Raw genomic sequence first — 15,860 nt, 5'->3', positions numbered from 1 at the left:
CCCATAGTTAGATTTCTTTCTGTCACCACATAGTTGACCACCTTTACCCTGTCTACCTCCCCGCTCCTGCCACCCCCTACCCTCTGTAAACCACTAGTCTATAGTCCATGTCCATGAGTCTCTGTTTGTTTGTCCTGTTCCTTTGTTGCTTTTAAATTTATATCCCACATATAAGTGATATCATGTGATGTTCAACTTTTTCTGTCTGGCTTATTTCACTTAGATTATCTCGAGGTCCATCCATGTTGTCGCAAATGGCAGTATTTCATCTCTTCTCATGGCTGAGTAATATTCCATTGTATATATGGATCACAGCTTCTTTATCCAATGCATCTGTGATTTAAAAAGTATATTCCAGGTTATTAGAAGGCAGATAGAGGTTCTATAAAAGGAAGGCTAATGATGGTGGGAACCAGGAGGGATCTAGCCACACCATCCCTCTCCTTGTGGGCAGCTCACAGCCCAGAGTTCCAGGCCTGTGGGTGACTCAAGCATTGACTTTTACGTTCCTCTGAGAACCCTGAGGGAGAGCCCCAGTCACCGAGAGTCCTGCTCACTTGATAATTGCAGTCCTGTGCCCTCTTTCCTCAGTGGCAGTAGCAAGCCTGTCTTCCCTTCCAGAATGATTCATGCAACTGAGTTTACCACTTGAGGCTGCTGCTGGTAGAACTTACCAGTGGTCTCAAACACCAGTTTGCTTAGAATCAACTGACTGGGGAGCTTGTTCAAGATGCATAGTCCAGGCCCTGTCCCCAGATCACAAGTCAGTATTGCTGTTATGAGACCTAGGAATCTGCCTTTTAAATAAGCACTCTAGGAGGGTCTATTTGTTTTTTGGATCCCATTTTGAGGAGTGCTGATATGTGCCCATAGCCAGGCATCTTTAGTTTCCATCTGTTCTGCTGAGAAGTGTCAGGTAGTGGAAAAGGTACTGAACTGGGGGCCCGATCTTGAATTTTTTTTTTTTTCCTAACTCCTTAGTGGTGAGACTATGAGCTACTTTACCTCTCCAGGTAAGTAGCTCCACGAAGTCCCCTGACACCCTAGACTTATGGAATCAGATTTTTTGGGACAATCTGTAATTTCACAACTTATTTGGTGATTTGGATACATAGCCAACTTGGGAAACACTGAACTAGGTAACCTTGTGGTCTCTTCTGGCTGTAACCAGCTGCAGTTTCTCAGTCCTTCTCTGAAGCCAGTCCTGGGGATAGGGGACAAGAAAGAATGTAGAAAATTCAATAGCTCCATGGCTTAAAATCCTTCTTTTGGAGCCCTGTATAATACATGGTGGATGTCACATTATTATATAATTCAGAAGCTGTCTCATTTGAATTGTTCCTGTGTTTGTAACAGTTACATCTACTTGAGTTAGTTGTTGTGGTAAGGTTAGGTAAGGGTTGCCAGCATTCAAAGCTTTTTATAGCCTTTCAGAATGCTCCTTATCTTTACAACTTGCTGCCCAGCTGTTGCCTGGGTGGGTTTGCTTCTGCTGTCAGGTTTGTATGGAGCTGTTTGTCCTTTGCAGAAGAGCACATCTTTGTTCAGACAGTTTTCATCCTTGAAGCACTCTACAAGTAGCATCTGGTCAACTCCCCTGGCTTTTGATGACAGCTTAACAGAAAGCATGGAGCAAATTGTGACAGGTCAGAAATCAGTGGCATGCTCTCTGGAATGTGGATGTGGCCTGCAGAATACTTTTGTTAGTCTCAGCTTAAAAGACTGCTTTTTTTGGGAAAGACCACAAGTTCTTTCATGTGCAGTGAGAAAGGCAAGGAGAAGTCTGAGTGTCAGCTGGTAGAGGTCAGCATTTGTTCTCTGTTCTTCCATGGCCCTCATATACACCTTTGTGACAGCATTTATTGACCAGTGTAGTTACCCTCCCCCCCCTTTTTTAACTGTGGAAAAATGTACATTACCTGTATATATATCATAATAAGATATACATACAAATTACCATTTTAACCTTTTTTCAGTGTATAGTTCAGTGGCATCAAGTACATTCACACTGTTGTGCAAGCACCACCACTATGAATTTCCAGATTTGTTTTATTTTTCCAAACTTTGATCAGTGTAGTGTTTAAAAAATGTGACTACCTTATTTATTAGTAAGGGGGAGAAGGAGACACTTTCCTCTATCCTTTTGGGTTCTTCCTCTCGGTCTAATAATCGACATGAGACAGATTAACAGGAGAAAATAGAATTTAATACATACATATGCACAGGAATCCCACATATACGAGAAAGTCAGAGAAAGAAAGTTAAAATGACCTTCTGAGGTGACTCTGAGGAGAGGAAGGTCACTGCAGGATGGTAAGAAGAGCAGATATTCAGTGATTAGAAGTTTGCCTTGCCCTATAGATAGGTCATAAAAAGTTACTTCTGGTGATAACTCTTATTATGAGCAAGGCTCCTAATTTAAATTTTTTAAGAAAGAGGTAAAAGTTTCTCCTGAGCCTGCAGAGTCTTGATTGCCTTCAGCTCAAAATGATCCACGTGCCAAAGTGGCACACAATGGGGAGGCCTGCTCTGAGCCCTTTCATCAGACTGTGAGTTCCTTGAAGACAGGAGTTCTATTTTATTAATTTTCATATTTATTTTATCTTATGCAGTATCTGACCTCTTTTAGGAACCCGTTCATGCTTGTGGGATGAAAAAAATGAGTGAACAGAGTGAAGGAATTGTTTCTCCCAGACTACTTCTATTGATTATTATCCATTGTATTGTTCTTTGACTTATAGTTCCACCCTTTTATAGGATACTACAATTTAGTAGAAATATGTGCGCATATTTTTATTTTGAGAATACGTATAGTTGCTGTATTCGATGTACCTGTGAACCAGAGGAAAACTGATCTTTTGGATTAATGTTTTGGACTTTCTGAAAACAAAAAAAGATTTCAGTCAAGAACTGAATATCCTAGTCTCTTATGAAATTCAAAATGCACTCACGATTTTTTGTGCCATATTATTCCTGTGACTTTATTGAGTCATTTGATCTGCTATTGTCAGTCCTATTGATGGTGTGCATTTAAATTTCTGGACCCCAAGCTGATTTTTGTAAAGATATCTTTGTCTTGTTTTTTCTTTCCAGAAGCTACTAAAAGAATGCTCATTCTTTAAAGTGTTTCTTACCTACCCCTCTCTTCAGGTGCATTTTTTTGGCCTCAGTCAGAGCTTTGGGATCAGACCTTAGAGTGTCATGATCATCAGTGAAATGGAGGATCTGAGCAAACCATTAGCAGATAGCATAGAGTTTTAGTGCTGGGGAGGATCTTAGCGGTTACCCAGATCCATCTCTTTATTTTATGGAGGAAGAATCTGAGAGAAGTGACGTGTCTTTGTAGGCTCACAGAGTGTTATAGTAATGTCAGGGTTAGAAGCTTGATTTTCTGATATTTTCAGTTCTACAATATTAAGTTTTTTAATATGTGCAGCAACTGCTATTTTAAGTTGTCCACCTCTGTTACATGATTTGAGGGTTCCACACAGATCATCCCCTCACACACTGGATTGTTTTCAAAGTGTCTCAGATTCTGACCACAATAGCCATGGCTTTAGATGGAGAATTGGAGTCCAGGAGACTCATGTTACAGCATTTGTTTAGCTGGTAGGGAAAACATGCTAATATCCACTAATGTATTATTAAGGATTAGCTTGCTGTTACCTAGCAGACTATATAATCTTGGTGATATGAGCCATAAGAAGGTTAGTTTTTAAAATAACTTTTTACTTTGAAAGAGATTCACGGATAGTATAGAGAGGTCCTGAGTAAGCTTTTTGCAGTGTACCCAGTGGTTCTATCTTACATTATTATAGTGCAAACATCGAAAGCAGGAATTTGACACTAGTGAGATGTGTGTGTATAGTTCTATATGATGCTTAATTTTCCATGGCATAGAGGGAGTTTTGGAAGATTATAACTCATTGGACTCTGACTGTTGATGGCAGCACTGGGTGCCAGAGTATGGCGCTGAAATGAGTACTGAGTCCCTGGGTAGAGTGAGAAAAGGAGAAATGAGCAATACATTGAACTATTTGCCTCAAGGTTAAATTTCCCATTCAATACAAGCTGTAGCTACACTTCTGCTTCTTCCTCTCGCTTGAGATAGGTGGCCAAGAAAAGTGATCCTGTTGCATGTCTTAAAAAAACCTTAATTTTTTCCACTTTCAGTAAGAACAGAAGGGATTAAATAAGTGGTTTGTTTGTTTGTTTGTTTTTAAAGAGAATGTGCTTCTAGTTAATACTTTTCTACTAATGAAATCAGTTTGTCCTTTGTGCGACAAAATATATATGTACTTCGAATGGTGAAACTTTTTAGAAGTATGAATGTGTGTGTGACATATGATGCCTGGACCACTAATCTCCTAACTGGAGCCTTGTATGGTCTATGTCTTGGTTATTGGTTAGATCCATTTTTCCCAAATCCTATCACTGTGAGCGAATATCAGGTATAGGACAACTTCATTTTGTCAGCTGTTTAGTTCTAGTCTTTATGAGTACCAGAATATTTGTAATTCTTTCTAATGAGAGAAGAGATTCAGGAAAATGCTATCTCACGGGGAGATTCTGATTCTTTGCTCCTCACTCTTGGCAGATAATCTCCTTTTCTATTTCATAAAGAAAAGAGAAGTTATCAGATAGAAATTTCTTTATCTCCCTCTGCCAGATTTGGAGTTTTCCTTGTGTCGGCATCCATCTCATGCTTATCATCTTTTACAGAAAAGATATAACTCTTCACATCTAAAATGGAAACCATTACCCCTTCCATGGCTTCTCTCTTCTTTTATTTGCTCAGAAACCTTACAGTATTGTTGATCATCTCTTCTTTCTCCTGAATCTTTAACCTGGATCTCTCTTTCTCTCGATCTTTACACAAAATCTAATATGCCATGTCTCTTACATTAGAGGGAGAGACGAGAGAGAGAGGGAGAGAGAGAGAGAGAGAGAGAGAGAGAGAGAGACACAGAGACAGAGAGACAGAGACAGAGACAGAGACACACCGAACTTTAACCCTATTCTTCCCTCCAGTAACTTCATTTTCATCATCTCTCCCATTGTAGCTCATCTTAAAACTTTCCAAAGGCTTTCTATTGTCCTCAGGATAAAATTCATATGTTTTACGAGTGCCTGCCTGATCTAATGCCACTTTTCCAACCTCATCTTCAGATTTCATAATTTCTTCTAAGTTTAATTCACTTTAATTCATTTTATTATTGTTCGTATTTGTATATTAATGTGTGCGATTGTTTGATAAGTATCTTTCTTTCTACTAAATCAAAAGCTCCATGACAGGAAACTGCATCCCTATCACCTAGCACAATGCCTGGCATTTATGTGCAATAATTTTCTATTGAAGGAATAGATGAATGAATGCATTTGTTGTATTTGGGCTGCAGCCCTTTTAATTCTGATTCAGTAGCTTTGAGCCGGGAACTGGGCATCTTTATTTATTGAGCCTACCGCAGTTGACCCTGATGTTCAATCCAGGTTGAGAACCTCTAGAGGAATATTTTGCATCTGCATTTTAAACCACAGATGTTTAGGTTCCAAACAGGAAAGAGTAAAACAGTATAAATTTTAATAAACATTTTCAATCATTCTGCACATCTGTCCTTTCTCTTTGTAATTCAATATACATCTACTGACACTTTTACTAGATGATATTTCCATTGCGAGTTTTTGTAATTTTGAAGTTCTTTGCTAATCTATGGTAAAAGAGAGAAAAAGATAGGGTATTAAATTATTACTGTTCTGTAAGTATTAGGAACATTAGTAGGGATCTGAATAAAGCTAAAAATATGGAATTTTCCTTTTGTATGTTAGGTGGAAAGCAACCCCAGGCAGTAAACATCTAAAAATGATAAGACATGGGCCCCACTATTAAGGAGCTCACAGTCAGGGACAACATTGTGTAATAAATGCAAAGATCATAGATTGGGAGTTACAAGACCCAGTGCCTTGTGCTTTAGTTGAGGGACTGTGAACAAGTCATTTTAGTCCTGGATCTCAGTTTCTCCCGCTGTAAAATAAGGGGCTTGGATCAGAGAACTTGTAGAGCCTCATCATACCTTTTAAATTCCATGCTTTGACTAGATGGATGTAGAGGGCACTGTGGGACTTGGATAGGAACTTGTCGGGTGGAGGTAGAACCAGGCTGGGAGCTCAGTGACAGAGCTGTAGAGTTGGAAGCAGGCAGTTGCCTGGAGTAGTAGCAGCCTTGTAGAAAGTAGGAGTTGAAGAGAAAACTGGAAGAGTTTATGGGTCAGTATGTGGAAGATATTGGATAGCAGGCTAAAGTTTTAGATTTCATTTTGTACAGTGGCGGGGGGGACTCTAAAAACTTTTATTTGACTTTGAATTTCAGTGTTATAAATTTCATATAAAACTTGTTAAGACAAAGAAAGCAAAAATGTCCATGAATGAGTCTCTCAAATTATAAAAGATATCAAAATTATACGCTTATTTTTTCCCTCTGTCTACAAAAGTAATGCATGTTCAGTGTGAAAACACTCAGACATTATTCAGTAGAATGTCACACTTATGTTAAACCCCCAAACAAAAAAAAACATAAATATTTATTGTCCTGTTGATTTTTGCAGAAAATTTTTAGACAATAGTATAACATGATTAAAGTAATATTTTAGGAAGATCATAGCATGCGGGGTGATTGAGGGGAGAGGAAGTGAAGTCGGGGAGACTACCAGGAAGTTAGTATCATTGTTTAAGAAATGCATGATACCTTCTATGTTAGGTTATAATAGTCCAGTCTGAGTGTAATAGGGGGCTCCTTTAGGGGAGCAGCATGAACTAAAGAGGATCTAAAGTGTCAAGAAACACTTTTTTTTTAAATGCCTACAGCACCTGATATTTCTACATGGTCTCCCATCCAAGTACTAACAGGCCCAACCCTGCTTAGCTTCCGAGATCGGGCATGTTCAGGGTGACATGGCTATAGACTCAAGAAACACTTTAAAGGCAGAATCATTAGATTTAGTGACAGGATCATGTTTGGGACACTAGAGAAAGAGTAGTAAAACATATTATATTAGTTAAACATAGTGGCCATTAGAGTAATGTGGCTCAAATACTATGGTGACCTACATAAGCAAACCAAAATTTAAGCATATAAATGCCTCAGGGTTGTGAAATCAAAACCCTAAGAACAACCAATCACAAACAGCCAACTAAGCTTTAAGTGATAGCCAATCAATAATTGCCTTACTTTGCTTCTGTTTTTTCTCTATAAAAGCATCTCCCTGAGCTCTTTGGGGGCGTGCTCCTAACCACTTCCGGTTTGGTGCTGCCTGATTTCATTCAAGTTATGCCCAAATAAACTGGCAAAATTTTTAAATATCCTTCAGTTTATCTTTTAACAAAGGTGACTGGGATTTCAAGTGTGGTCTTTGGGAGAATCATTCATTACAGATTCTAAGTATGCCAGAGCTGGAAGTTTGGTTTGGGGGAAAGAGATGAGCAAGTGGGGTTTAGATTAATTAGTTGGAAAACACTACATTCAGGATCTAAGAAAAGGAGTCATCCAAAGCAATAGAGAAAGAACGGTCAGACTTGGAAAAGAGAGAAACAAGAGAGTGCAGACATAGAGTGGAAGGGAAGGAATTCAGAGAGATTGGCCAAGCATCAGGTGCTTTGGAGGCCTCCTGGAGAGCAAGGCCTGAGAGAGGCGATGGGCGATTAGCAGAGGCAAGTGGCCATCACTTACTGAGCGCCCATTTGTGCCAGTGGAATGGTAGAGGTGGAATCCAGATGACAGGGGCAATAAAGAATATAGATAGATCATTTAAAACTTTTGTTCCTAAGAAGGAGAGAATTAATATAGTATCTAGTGGGGACAGCATCAAAAATACCATATGATTTCATTCATATTATGGATTAAGTAAACTTTTGTGGATCACCCTAGAACTCTAAACCATAACTGTGTCATTGGGAAAATGTCTTATGAGGCAGAAACGTGGATACCCTCTATATCTCCAGCCTTTCTTAACGTGAACAGACGGCCAGTTTGGTGTGCTCAGTTAGTTATCTGTGTGTAACTGTGAGATGGAACATGTATTACTCGACAAATGTAGTAAAAAGCCACATTATTCTTTTGCCATTTAGATCTGTTCTTAGGGACGAATTCTCCCCTATTCCTTGGATGAAATATAAGGCAAATACCACCATTTTTTTCTGTTTTTTTTTTCCTCTAGTAATAAAGATCCTGTCATTTTTGGTTACACGTGCACATACAAAACAATCTACATTCAGTAATTAATATGTCTAGTCCAATAAAATTAAGTGTCCCCATATCTCATCCTGGCTTTTCTCTGGTCTGGCTGCCTGTTCTCCACTCACTAGGCTGCATTGGACTCCCTAGAATTGAATGGGTGGAGGGAATAGAGGAGAGGGGTAAAAAATTTTTACTTGTATAAGAATCAGTCATACGAATTTGCCAACATTTGTCCTACGAAAATGGTAATTTAATATGGGTCAGTGGAATACTCTTGTCATCTGGCATCAAAGCTTTCAAGGACTATAGGCATTTAAAACCAACATCTTTCCTTTTTAGAACTCATTTGTGGGTTTTTTGGAGCACTCCTAACATTGATGAGAAGTCTCTTATCCAAAGTGTCTTTGATGCTTTTGAATCTGTCTCCTCTAGCTGGCAGATCATAGCTCTGTCTTCAGCTCCTGGGCATCCACAGTTCACCTCCAGCTTCCACCTCCTGAGGTGGCCTTACCCCCTCAAGAGGCTGGTTTTGATCACGAGAGAAGGTAGTCCCATGCTGGCTCTCTCTATTTTGCATATCTAGTTGAGGGAAAATGCTCATGTATTCTTTGCTCCTTGAAACTCAGCAGGCGCAGACCACCCAACTCAGCATCCTTTCTTGGCTCAGCTGTTCATGCAGCTGATCAGTAGCAGTATTTGCCCTTTAGGTTGTTCAGGCATTTCCAATGCCTGCCAAATGACAACTTCAGGACACTCCTGGGAACACACATCTGACTCTCTTGATTGTCCTATTGAACGAAGTCCTTTTCCTAGGCTTGAAGTGAGAAGCAAGCAACGTCCATCTGATCCCCAGGGTGGGGTGTGTAGGACTCCTAGCTCATCAGAAGCTGTGTACTAAAATTCCTTTCTAGTTTATTTTCATCTTGATTTTTGGTTGAGAGTCGAAAACCCAATTTTTGGAAATCTTTGCAAGTCCTGCAGCTAGTCTTGCACCTCACTTTGGAATATGGATGTAGTTGGCATCTGTTGTCTTGGGACACAAGCCAAAACTGAGTCTGAAGTAGTTCCATTTTAACATCCTGTTATGTGTAGATATAAAAATTCAGTCCCTTTCTTAATCTTTAAATAAAAATTAAATCCGGACATTGGAGATCAATGCTAAGGCAGACTTTTGGGAAATAAAAATGATCCTAAATGTGCAAACAAAATATAATCCATCCTGCACTTTAGCTCTGTTTCTGGCATTAAAAAAATTTTACTGTAGAAGCAAGAGTTGATAGAAGCTGATCTGAATTTTAAAAGAATATCTATTTTAATGGTCAGGTAGTATGCCATGTTTCTTTAAGTTTGTTAAAAATAGAAACCCTCTCAAGAGTTGGATGGCTTCACTCTTGGAGAAGGGCGATTCTGTAACTGGAATATATGGAGATATGGTGTTGTAATTCACATGTCCACAATTTGCACTCTAGTCAGCATATTTTTTAGGAGGGTAGTAAAAATAATATTTTCTCTTTCTCCCTTCATTTGATTGGTTTCCATACATACACCTTCGTACTCAACTTTGATTTAAGAATAAGAGAGTAAAGAAATTACAGAGATTACTGAAAATATCTCATGGTTCTTTTTTCATTTCTGCTTTAGAAGTTCTTCAGAAAATCTGACTGAAACAGGCTCACATCTGATACAAATAGAAAATGAATATATGTGCTGAAGAGCAGGTTTTTTAAGGGAGTGCTTTCCCCATGGAATGGTGACCATATTGGGGAAAGAAGAGCTAAGACGACATTGATGAGTTATTTATTCTCTTTCCTGGAAAGGTGTTTGCTTAGAAGACATGCTGCCCAAGTATTTTTGCCTTCAGGCCAGCCTCTCTCTCCAGTTGCTGGCAGAGTGAATAAACACAAACTATATTCGATGAGCTAGAATAAACATAAAAACTCATTTTGAAGCAGATCGTTTCTTTGAAATTGAAGGAAAATTGTTCAGTAAATGAAATTTGTACTTGCTATAAAAGGCCTCAGTTTGATTTTGTGGCATGTTTTCAGTTAAGTCTGGTCAAATTTAATTTAGTTCAGCTAGAATTAACACAGAATAATTTTGAAATAAATTTTATTTAGATCTGAGTCAGCAAATCCTCGCTTATAGGCCAAATCCAGCCCAACACCTGTTTTTGTAAATAAAGTTTTATTGGAACACAGTCTCATTTGTTTATGTGTTATCTCTGTCTGCTTTTGCACTCCAACATCAGAGTCGAGTAGTTTCGACAGGGATCATGTGGCTTGTGTAGGGAGGAAGAAACTTTCCTTTGTCCTTCTAGGTTCTTCCAGTTGGTCTAATAATCAAATTGACATGAAACAGAGTAACAAGAGAAAATAACCAAATTTGATTGCATGCATATGAGAACCCAACATGCATGGGAGAATCAGAACAGAGACAGAAAGTTAAAATGAAATGTCTGAGGCATTATGAGATAAGGATGAGGAAAGGTGCCTTGGGGCTTCAGAGGGTCATTGCAGGACAATAAGAAGAGCAAATGCTCAGTATTTAGTAGTTTGCCCCGCTCTCTATATGGGTCATAAAAAGTTATTTCTGGTAATAACTCGTATTATGTGCAAGGCCCTAATTTAAATTCTTTAAGGGAGAGGTAAAAATTTCTTGTGAGCCTGCAGGGTCTTGGTTGTCTTCAGCTCAAAATAATTCACATGCCAAAGTGGCACATTTTGGGGAGGCCTGTTCTAAACCCTTGCACTTGTAAAGCCTAAACTATTTACTATCTGGCCTTTTATAGAAAAAGATTGCAGATCCCTGTTCTAGACTTATGGAAGTACTAAGTGTTTTTGTCTTTATATGTAGCACAAATTGCTGTTAATTCTATGAATTATTGTTAATTTCAAATATTTCAATATCTTCTAGCATTCTTGATTATATACTTGGTAAAAATATTTTATAAAAATAACTAAACTCATTGTGAAAATTGGTACGGTCCGATTGCCTATTGGATGATATCTTGAAAATTACAAAATCCATTTTTGTTTTTCAAACTCCTTGGATAGTAAAGTAATTTATTTCTTGAATTGCATTTCACTACTTATGAACCTCATCTGGTCCAAAGCGCACTGTCAGCACTCAGTTGCAAAATGATTTTTTGATTTATCGGAAGAATTTAAAATGACCGAAAAGAAGCACATTCCTTCTGCTTTTTCTTGTTTTCCATAATGGCTGGCTTCTTCCACTCCTTGGCACTCACATTACCTTCAAATGCAGGGCAGAGAGAGTTTTTCTATGCATCATTTGACAGATGGCTGTGCCTCTTTGACAGAATAGTCTTATTCTGCTCGTGAGAAGGTTATTTTAAGTTCTTGTAAGATATATTGTATGATAACTGAGGCTAATGTGATGAACCCTGTAAGAACCAGCCTGGGGACAGGAATTACTTTGTTCATTCTTTATACATACATTCATTCAACAAACATGGAAGGGATGCTGATTTAGGTGCCGTGCCTTCGGTGGTTTCATATTCTCTTACGGGAGATAGACACAAAACAAAACAGAAAATCAAAATATATTGTGTTAAGTAAGATGATTGAATTTTACTCAGGATTTTATGGGCGAGAAAGGCCATCTAACATAACGTGGGGAGAGGCGATCAAGAAAGGGTGCCTAGTCGAGGCTAAATCCAGGTAAAGTATTCCAGGATGTTTTGTAGGACATTTAGGCAGAGATGTCTAGAAGGTGGATTTGAATTGGAATCTCCATACTGAGGTGCAGGCTAGAGATAACTATTTAGGAATTTTTAGTATAGGGTTGGCAGTTTAAACCATGAGTTGATGAGCTCATTAAGGGTCTGGAGAGCGGGAAGAGCACTGGGTTCAGGATGAGAAGGGCCAACATTTCAGGATCAGAAAGAGAGGACCACTGAAGAAACAAGGAAGAAATCAGAAAGACACTTAAGGAGTACCAAGAAGACATAAGACTTGAAATATTTATAGGCTGAATGAAAGGGAAGGAGACAGTAAACAGAGAGATGAAAAATCCAGGAGTTATCGGGGATGACTGGCAATGTAAGAGGCAGGGAGGGAGAATTCATTTCAAATATAATCTAATGTAACTACTTATGTGTTAAATAAATAATTGCCTAAAACTTGGTTTCAAGGCTGTTTAAAGTAGGTCCAAACAAATTAGTTGATTTTCTACATTTGTCAAAGCTAATAATTTTCATATAATCTAACACATTTTATTGAACACTTTTTTTTGGTATCAGGCACTCTGTTAAGTTGGTACTGCAAAGGGTAAACTATGAGGGATTAAAATGGCCCATCATGGACCTAGACATCAAAGAACTTGCATCAAGATAAGCTATGTATCTAACTATTATGATACAGACTAAAAAGTGACAAAGAAGGAAGAACTAACGTGCGTGGAGGCAGAGAGATTACTTTTAGATTGGAGATTTGAGGAAGCAGTAATATTTGAGCTAAGTCTTAGCAGATGGGTAGAGATGAAAGTATGTGTAAGTCAAGCATAGGGGAGAATCAGATCAAAGCACAGTGCATGAAACTCCAGGACACTGTCAGTCTTGTATCGCTCTTGACTATGTCTGTCTCCATCTCTAGACTGACCCTCTGATGCTGAAGACTGACTGTAATTTATCTTTACAGAACTTCATACAGTGTTTTACATTTGGTGCTTAATATTTGCCATATCAATTTAACTTGACAGGCATCATTGTCAAGTTACTTATTCAAAGCCTTAACGGAGTGGGCCGTAGTCGTAAAGCAAAAAAGTAATTTAAAGACTAGACATGTTTACCACTAAAATGGGTAGATTACCTTCTTGATTTGAGTTTTGAGCATAACATGTAATATATAATATTCTTATTTATGACATAAAAATTTAAGATAGAGGTACAAATGTGGAGATTCTTAAAGACTTTGATTGACACAGTTTCTTTGGGATCTACTTTAAATGACAGCATCGAAGCCAAATTTTAGAGAACTATTTTGTTAGTGTATAAGTAGTTTCATTTATTTTATACTTTAAAATTAACTATATCCTTTAGGATTAAAAAAATAACTTGATGTACAGATGCTTTAGGTTAACCAAGGGTCATTTTTTAAAAAGCTAATATTATGTAGCTGCATTAGTGTATTTTCTTTGAGAAATTTAGGGAATCAGAATTAGAATACAGATTTTATTAGTGGAATTACTTAGCTCTTTTGAAGCGGTTCTACTTAATGTGTTACCTTTGATTTAGAATGGACAGATAGAAATATGAGGAGTTAGGGAAAAAGATATAATTAGTCATTTTTTTTTGATTTGCAAAAGGAAATAATTAACAATATCTGTTAAAATAGGGTAGAATGTATTGATTTAGTGGTTACACTAGAAAATAATTCCAGGAATTGGGAAAGTAGAGGATGTTGGTCCATTTACAAATATTTGAATTATATGTAACTTCATTTTCTCCTTTGGTTTATTTTTGATGGTGATCTTCAAAATAAATTTGAAGTCCTTTCCTGTTAGTTTGAAATGTGTTAGCCTTGTCTCATAAATTCCTGAATTATCTAATTTAATCTAGTTCTCATTTCACAAATGATGGAAGTCAGATGAAGCCGTTTGTTTATATGACCTATAGTGATTTACAGAATCAGGTCATCTTTTGTGTTAGAGAATTGGCAAGGAAAACTCATGAAATTTCAGACATCATGTTGTGGAAGACTAAATATCAACTACAAATGAAAATAAACATTTGTTCATTAAATCATTATAAATGCATTAATTTTTTTTTCTAAATTTTTTTTTGTGAGGTAAGTAAGCAAGCAAAATAATTCATAAAGTTTTCTTGTCTTTTTTTCTTCCTCCAAATAGGACCAGACATATCATCACTTATTTCAGGTTTCAGAATATGGTAAGAGTTCTTCAATTTATTTTGAAGGAAAACATGTTTATTACTCTCCACAGCGATAAGAGAAATTTCTAAGAGATGTCTTATTTAAAATAAAAATCACAGTGGAGGTAAAATCTTGACATTTCTTATAGGTCTAATCATTTTTTCTTTGTAAAAGTGCAAGTACAATAAAGGTCACTGTAAAGAATAAAGGAGGAAAAAGATCTCCTTTAGACCCATTATGCTAGTCTTTTTCTTATGCACAATTATTTCGTTTTTTTCTACTTTATTGTGATCATAACATACATATTTAAAATTTTGTATTTTTTAAAAACATAACATCAGTTATTTCCCATAGTTTTCATGTGATAGGTACCAGTAAAGACCGTCTCCCTTGGGTACATCCTCTTTCTGCAGGTGCCACATTTATAATATCACAGTTAGGAACACATAGATAAAAATAGTGTGACCCAACTATTTTGTTTGTAGAGGGAAAGGAAGAAAAGATGAGTGTGAAAGCATAGGATCTACTACTAGTTATAAACTGAAGAGTTATTTTGAAGTCATACACAAACTTTTTCATGTGATTTGTGTCACCTTTTGAGATCGTGTCTCATTCAGGCTTTAGAAATTCTGGAAAGTAGTTTGCTTACATCTTTGTGTCTCATGCCCCACATATATCATACCACATTGTCACATCTAAGTCCCATGATAAACTAGAACAGAGATCGGCAAAGTTTCCCCTATAAAATAAGGCCAGATAGTAATATTTTAGACTCTCTGGGCCATATGTCTGTATCATAACTACTCAACTTTGCCTTGTAGCTTGAAGCAACCATAGGCAATATGTAGTTGAATGTGGCTGTGATGCAATAACATTTTACTTATGGACATGGAAATCTGAATTTCATATAATTTTTATGTGTCGTAAAATATTCTTTTGATTTTTTCCAACCAATTAAGAATGCAAAAGCCACTCTTAGCTCATGCTGGTCATTGTTTACTGATCCCTGAACTGGAACTCCGTTGTCCTTTTTGGGGGGTCACTCAGCATGTGTGACTGTTGAGCACTTGAAATGTGGCTAGCTCAAATGGAGATGCGCTCTAAGTGTGTAAAACACCAGATTTTGAAGAAAAGTGCAAAAATAAGAAAAAAAAATCGCTCATTAATAATAGTTTTTATATTAATTACATGTTGCAGTGATAATATTTTGGATACGTGGGGTTAAGTAAAATGTTACAAAAATTAATTTCGCCTGCTTCTTTTTACTTTTTAAATGCGACTACTAGGAATCTAAAATTATACCATGTGGCTCACATTTTATTTATTATGGACAGCCTTGATCTAGAAGAATAAATCAGAAGTGGCCAAGATTTTTAAGGCTTTCTTCATAGCGGTAGTGCTGGTTGCCGGTATACTGTTGAATAGGATATAGTGGAGCCACTGAATTGATTGCCAACCTATGATGTTTGAGGATAGGACATTTGAATTTCTTTACTCTAAGGAAATTCTATATCTGAGTGGCCCCTAACTGCTATGTTGGTGGAGGGCCTTGGAGGAAGGTTACAGTTGAAATGTGGCCTTTTTTGACTGTCCAACCTTAGACTGGTCTAGAGTTCAGGAGTGTCTTGGCACACCAAAGGTCTTTAGTCCGGTTTGAAGCTAGAGGTCTGCTCTGTGTTGTTGACCCATTGGCCTTCTCGATACTTCCCTTGTGTTAATTGAATGGTTAGATGCCTTTT

The 15,860-nt window shown here is 37.5% G+C and overlaps 1 protein-coding gene and 1 pseudogene across 1 annotated transcript in view; one reads left to right on the top strand and one right to left on the bottom strand.

The window, feature by feature from the left end:
• The window catches only part of CD109 (CD109 molecule), a 105,386-nt gene that overhangs the window by 33,586 nt on the left and 55,940 nt on the right, over nucleotides 1–15,860 (top strand). The window contains exon 7 of the mRNA XM_006926378.3: nucleotides 14,099–14,138. Coding sequence (XP_006926440.1) covers nucleotides 14,099–14,138 — 40 coding nt within the window. The remainder of the gene's footprint in view (nucleotides 1–14,098; nucleotides 14,139–15,860) is intronic.
• On the bottom strand, nucleotides 6,853–6,960 carry LOC112475045 (annotated as a pseudogene).

The sequence above is a fragment of the Pteropus alecto genome, unplaced genomic scaffold (assembly GCF_000325575.1).
Source record: "Pteropus alecto unplaced genomic scaffold, ASM32557v1 scaffold7, whole genome shotgun sequence".
Classification (NCBI taxonomy): domain Eukaryota; kingdom Metazoa; phylum Chordata; class Mammalia; order Chiroptera; family Pteropodidae; genus Pteropus; species Pteropus alecto.
This window is presented reverse-complemented; position numbering and strand designations above follow the sequence as displayed.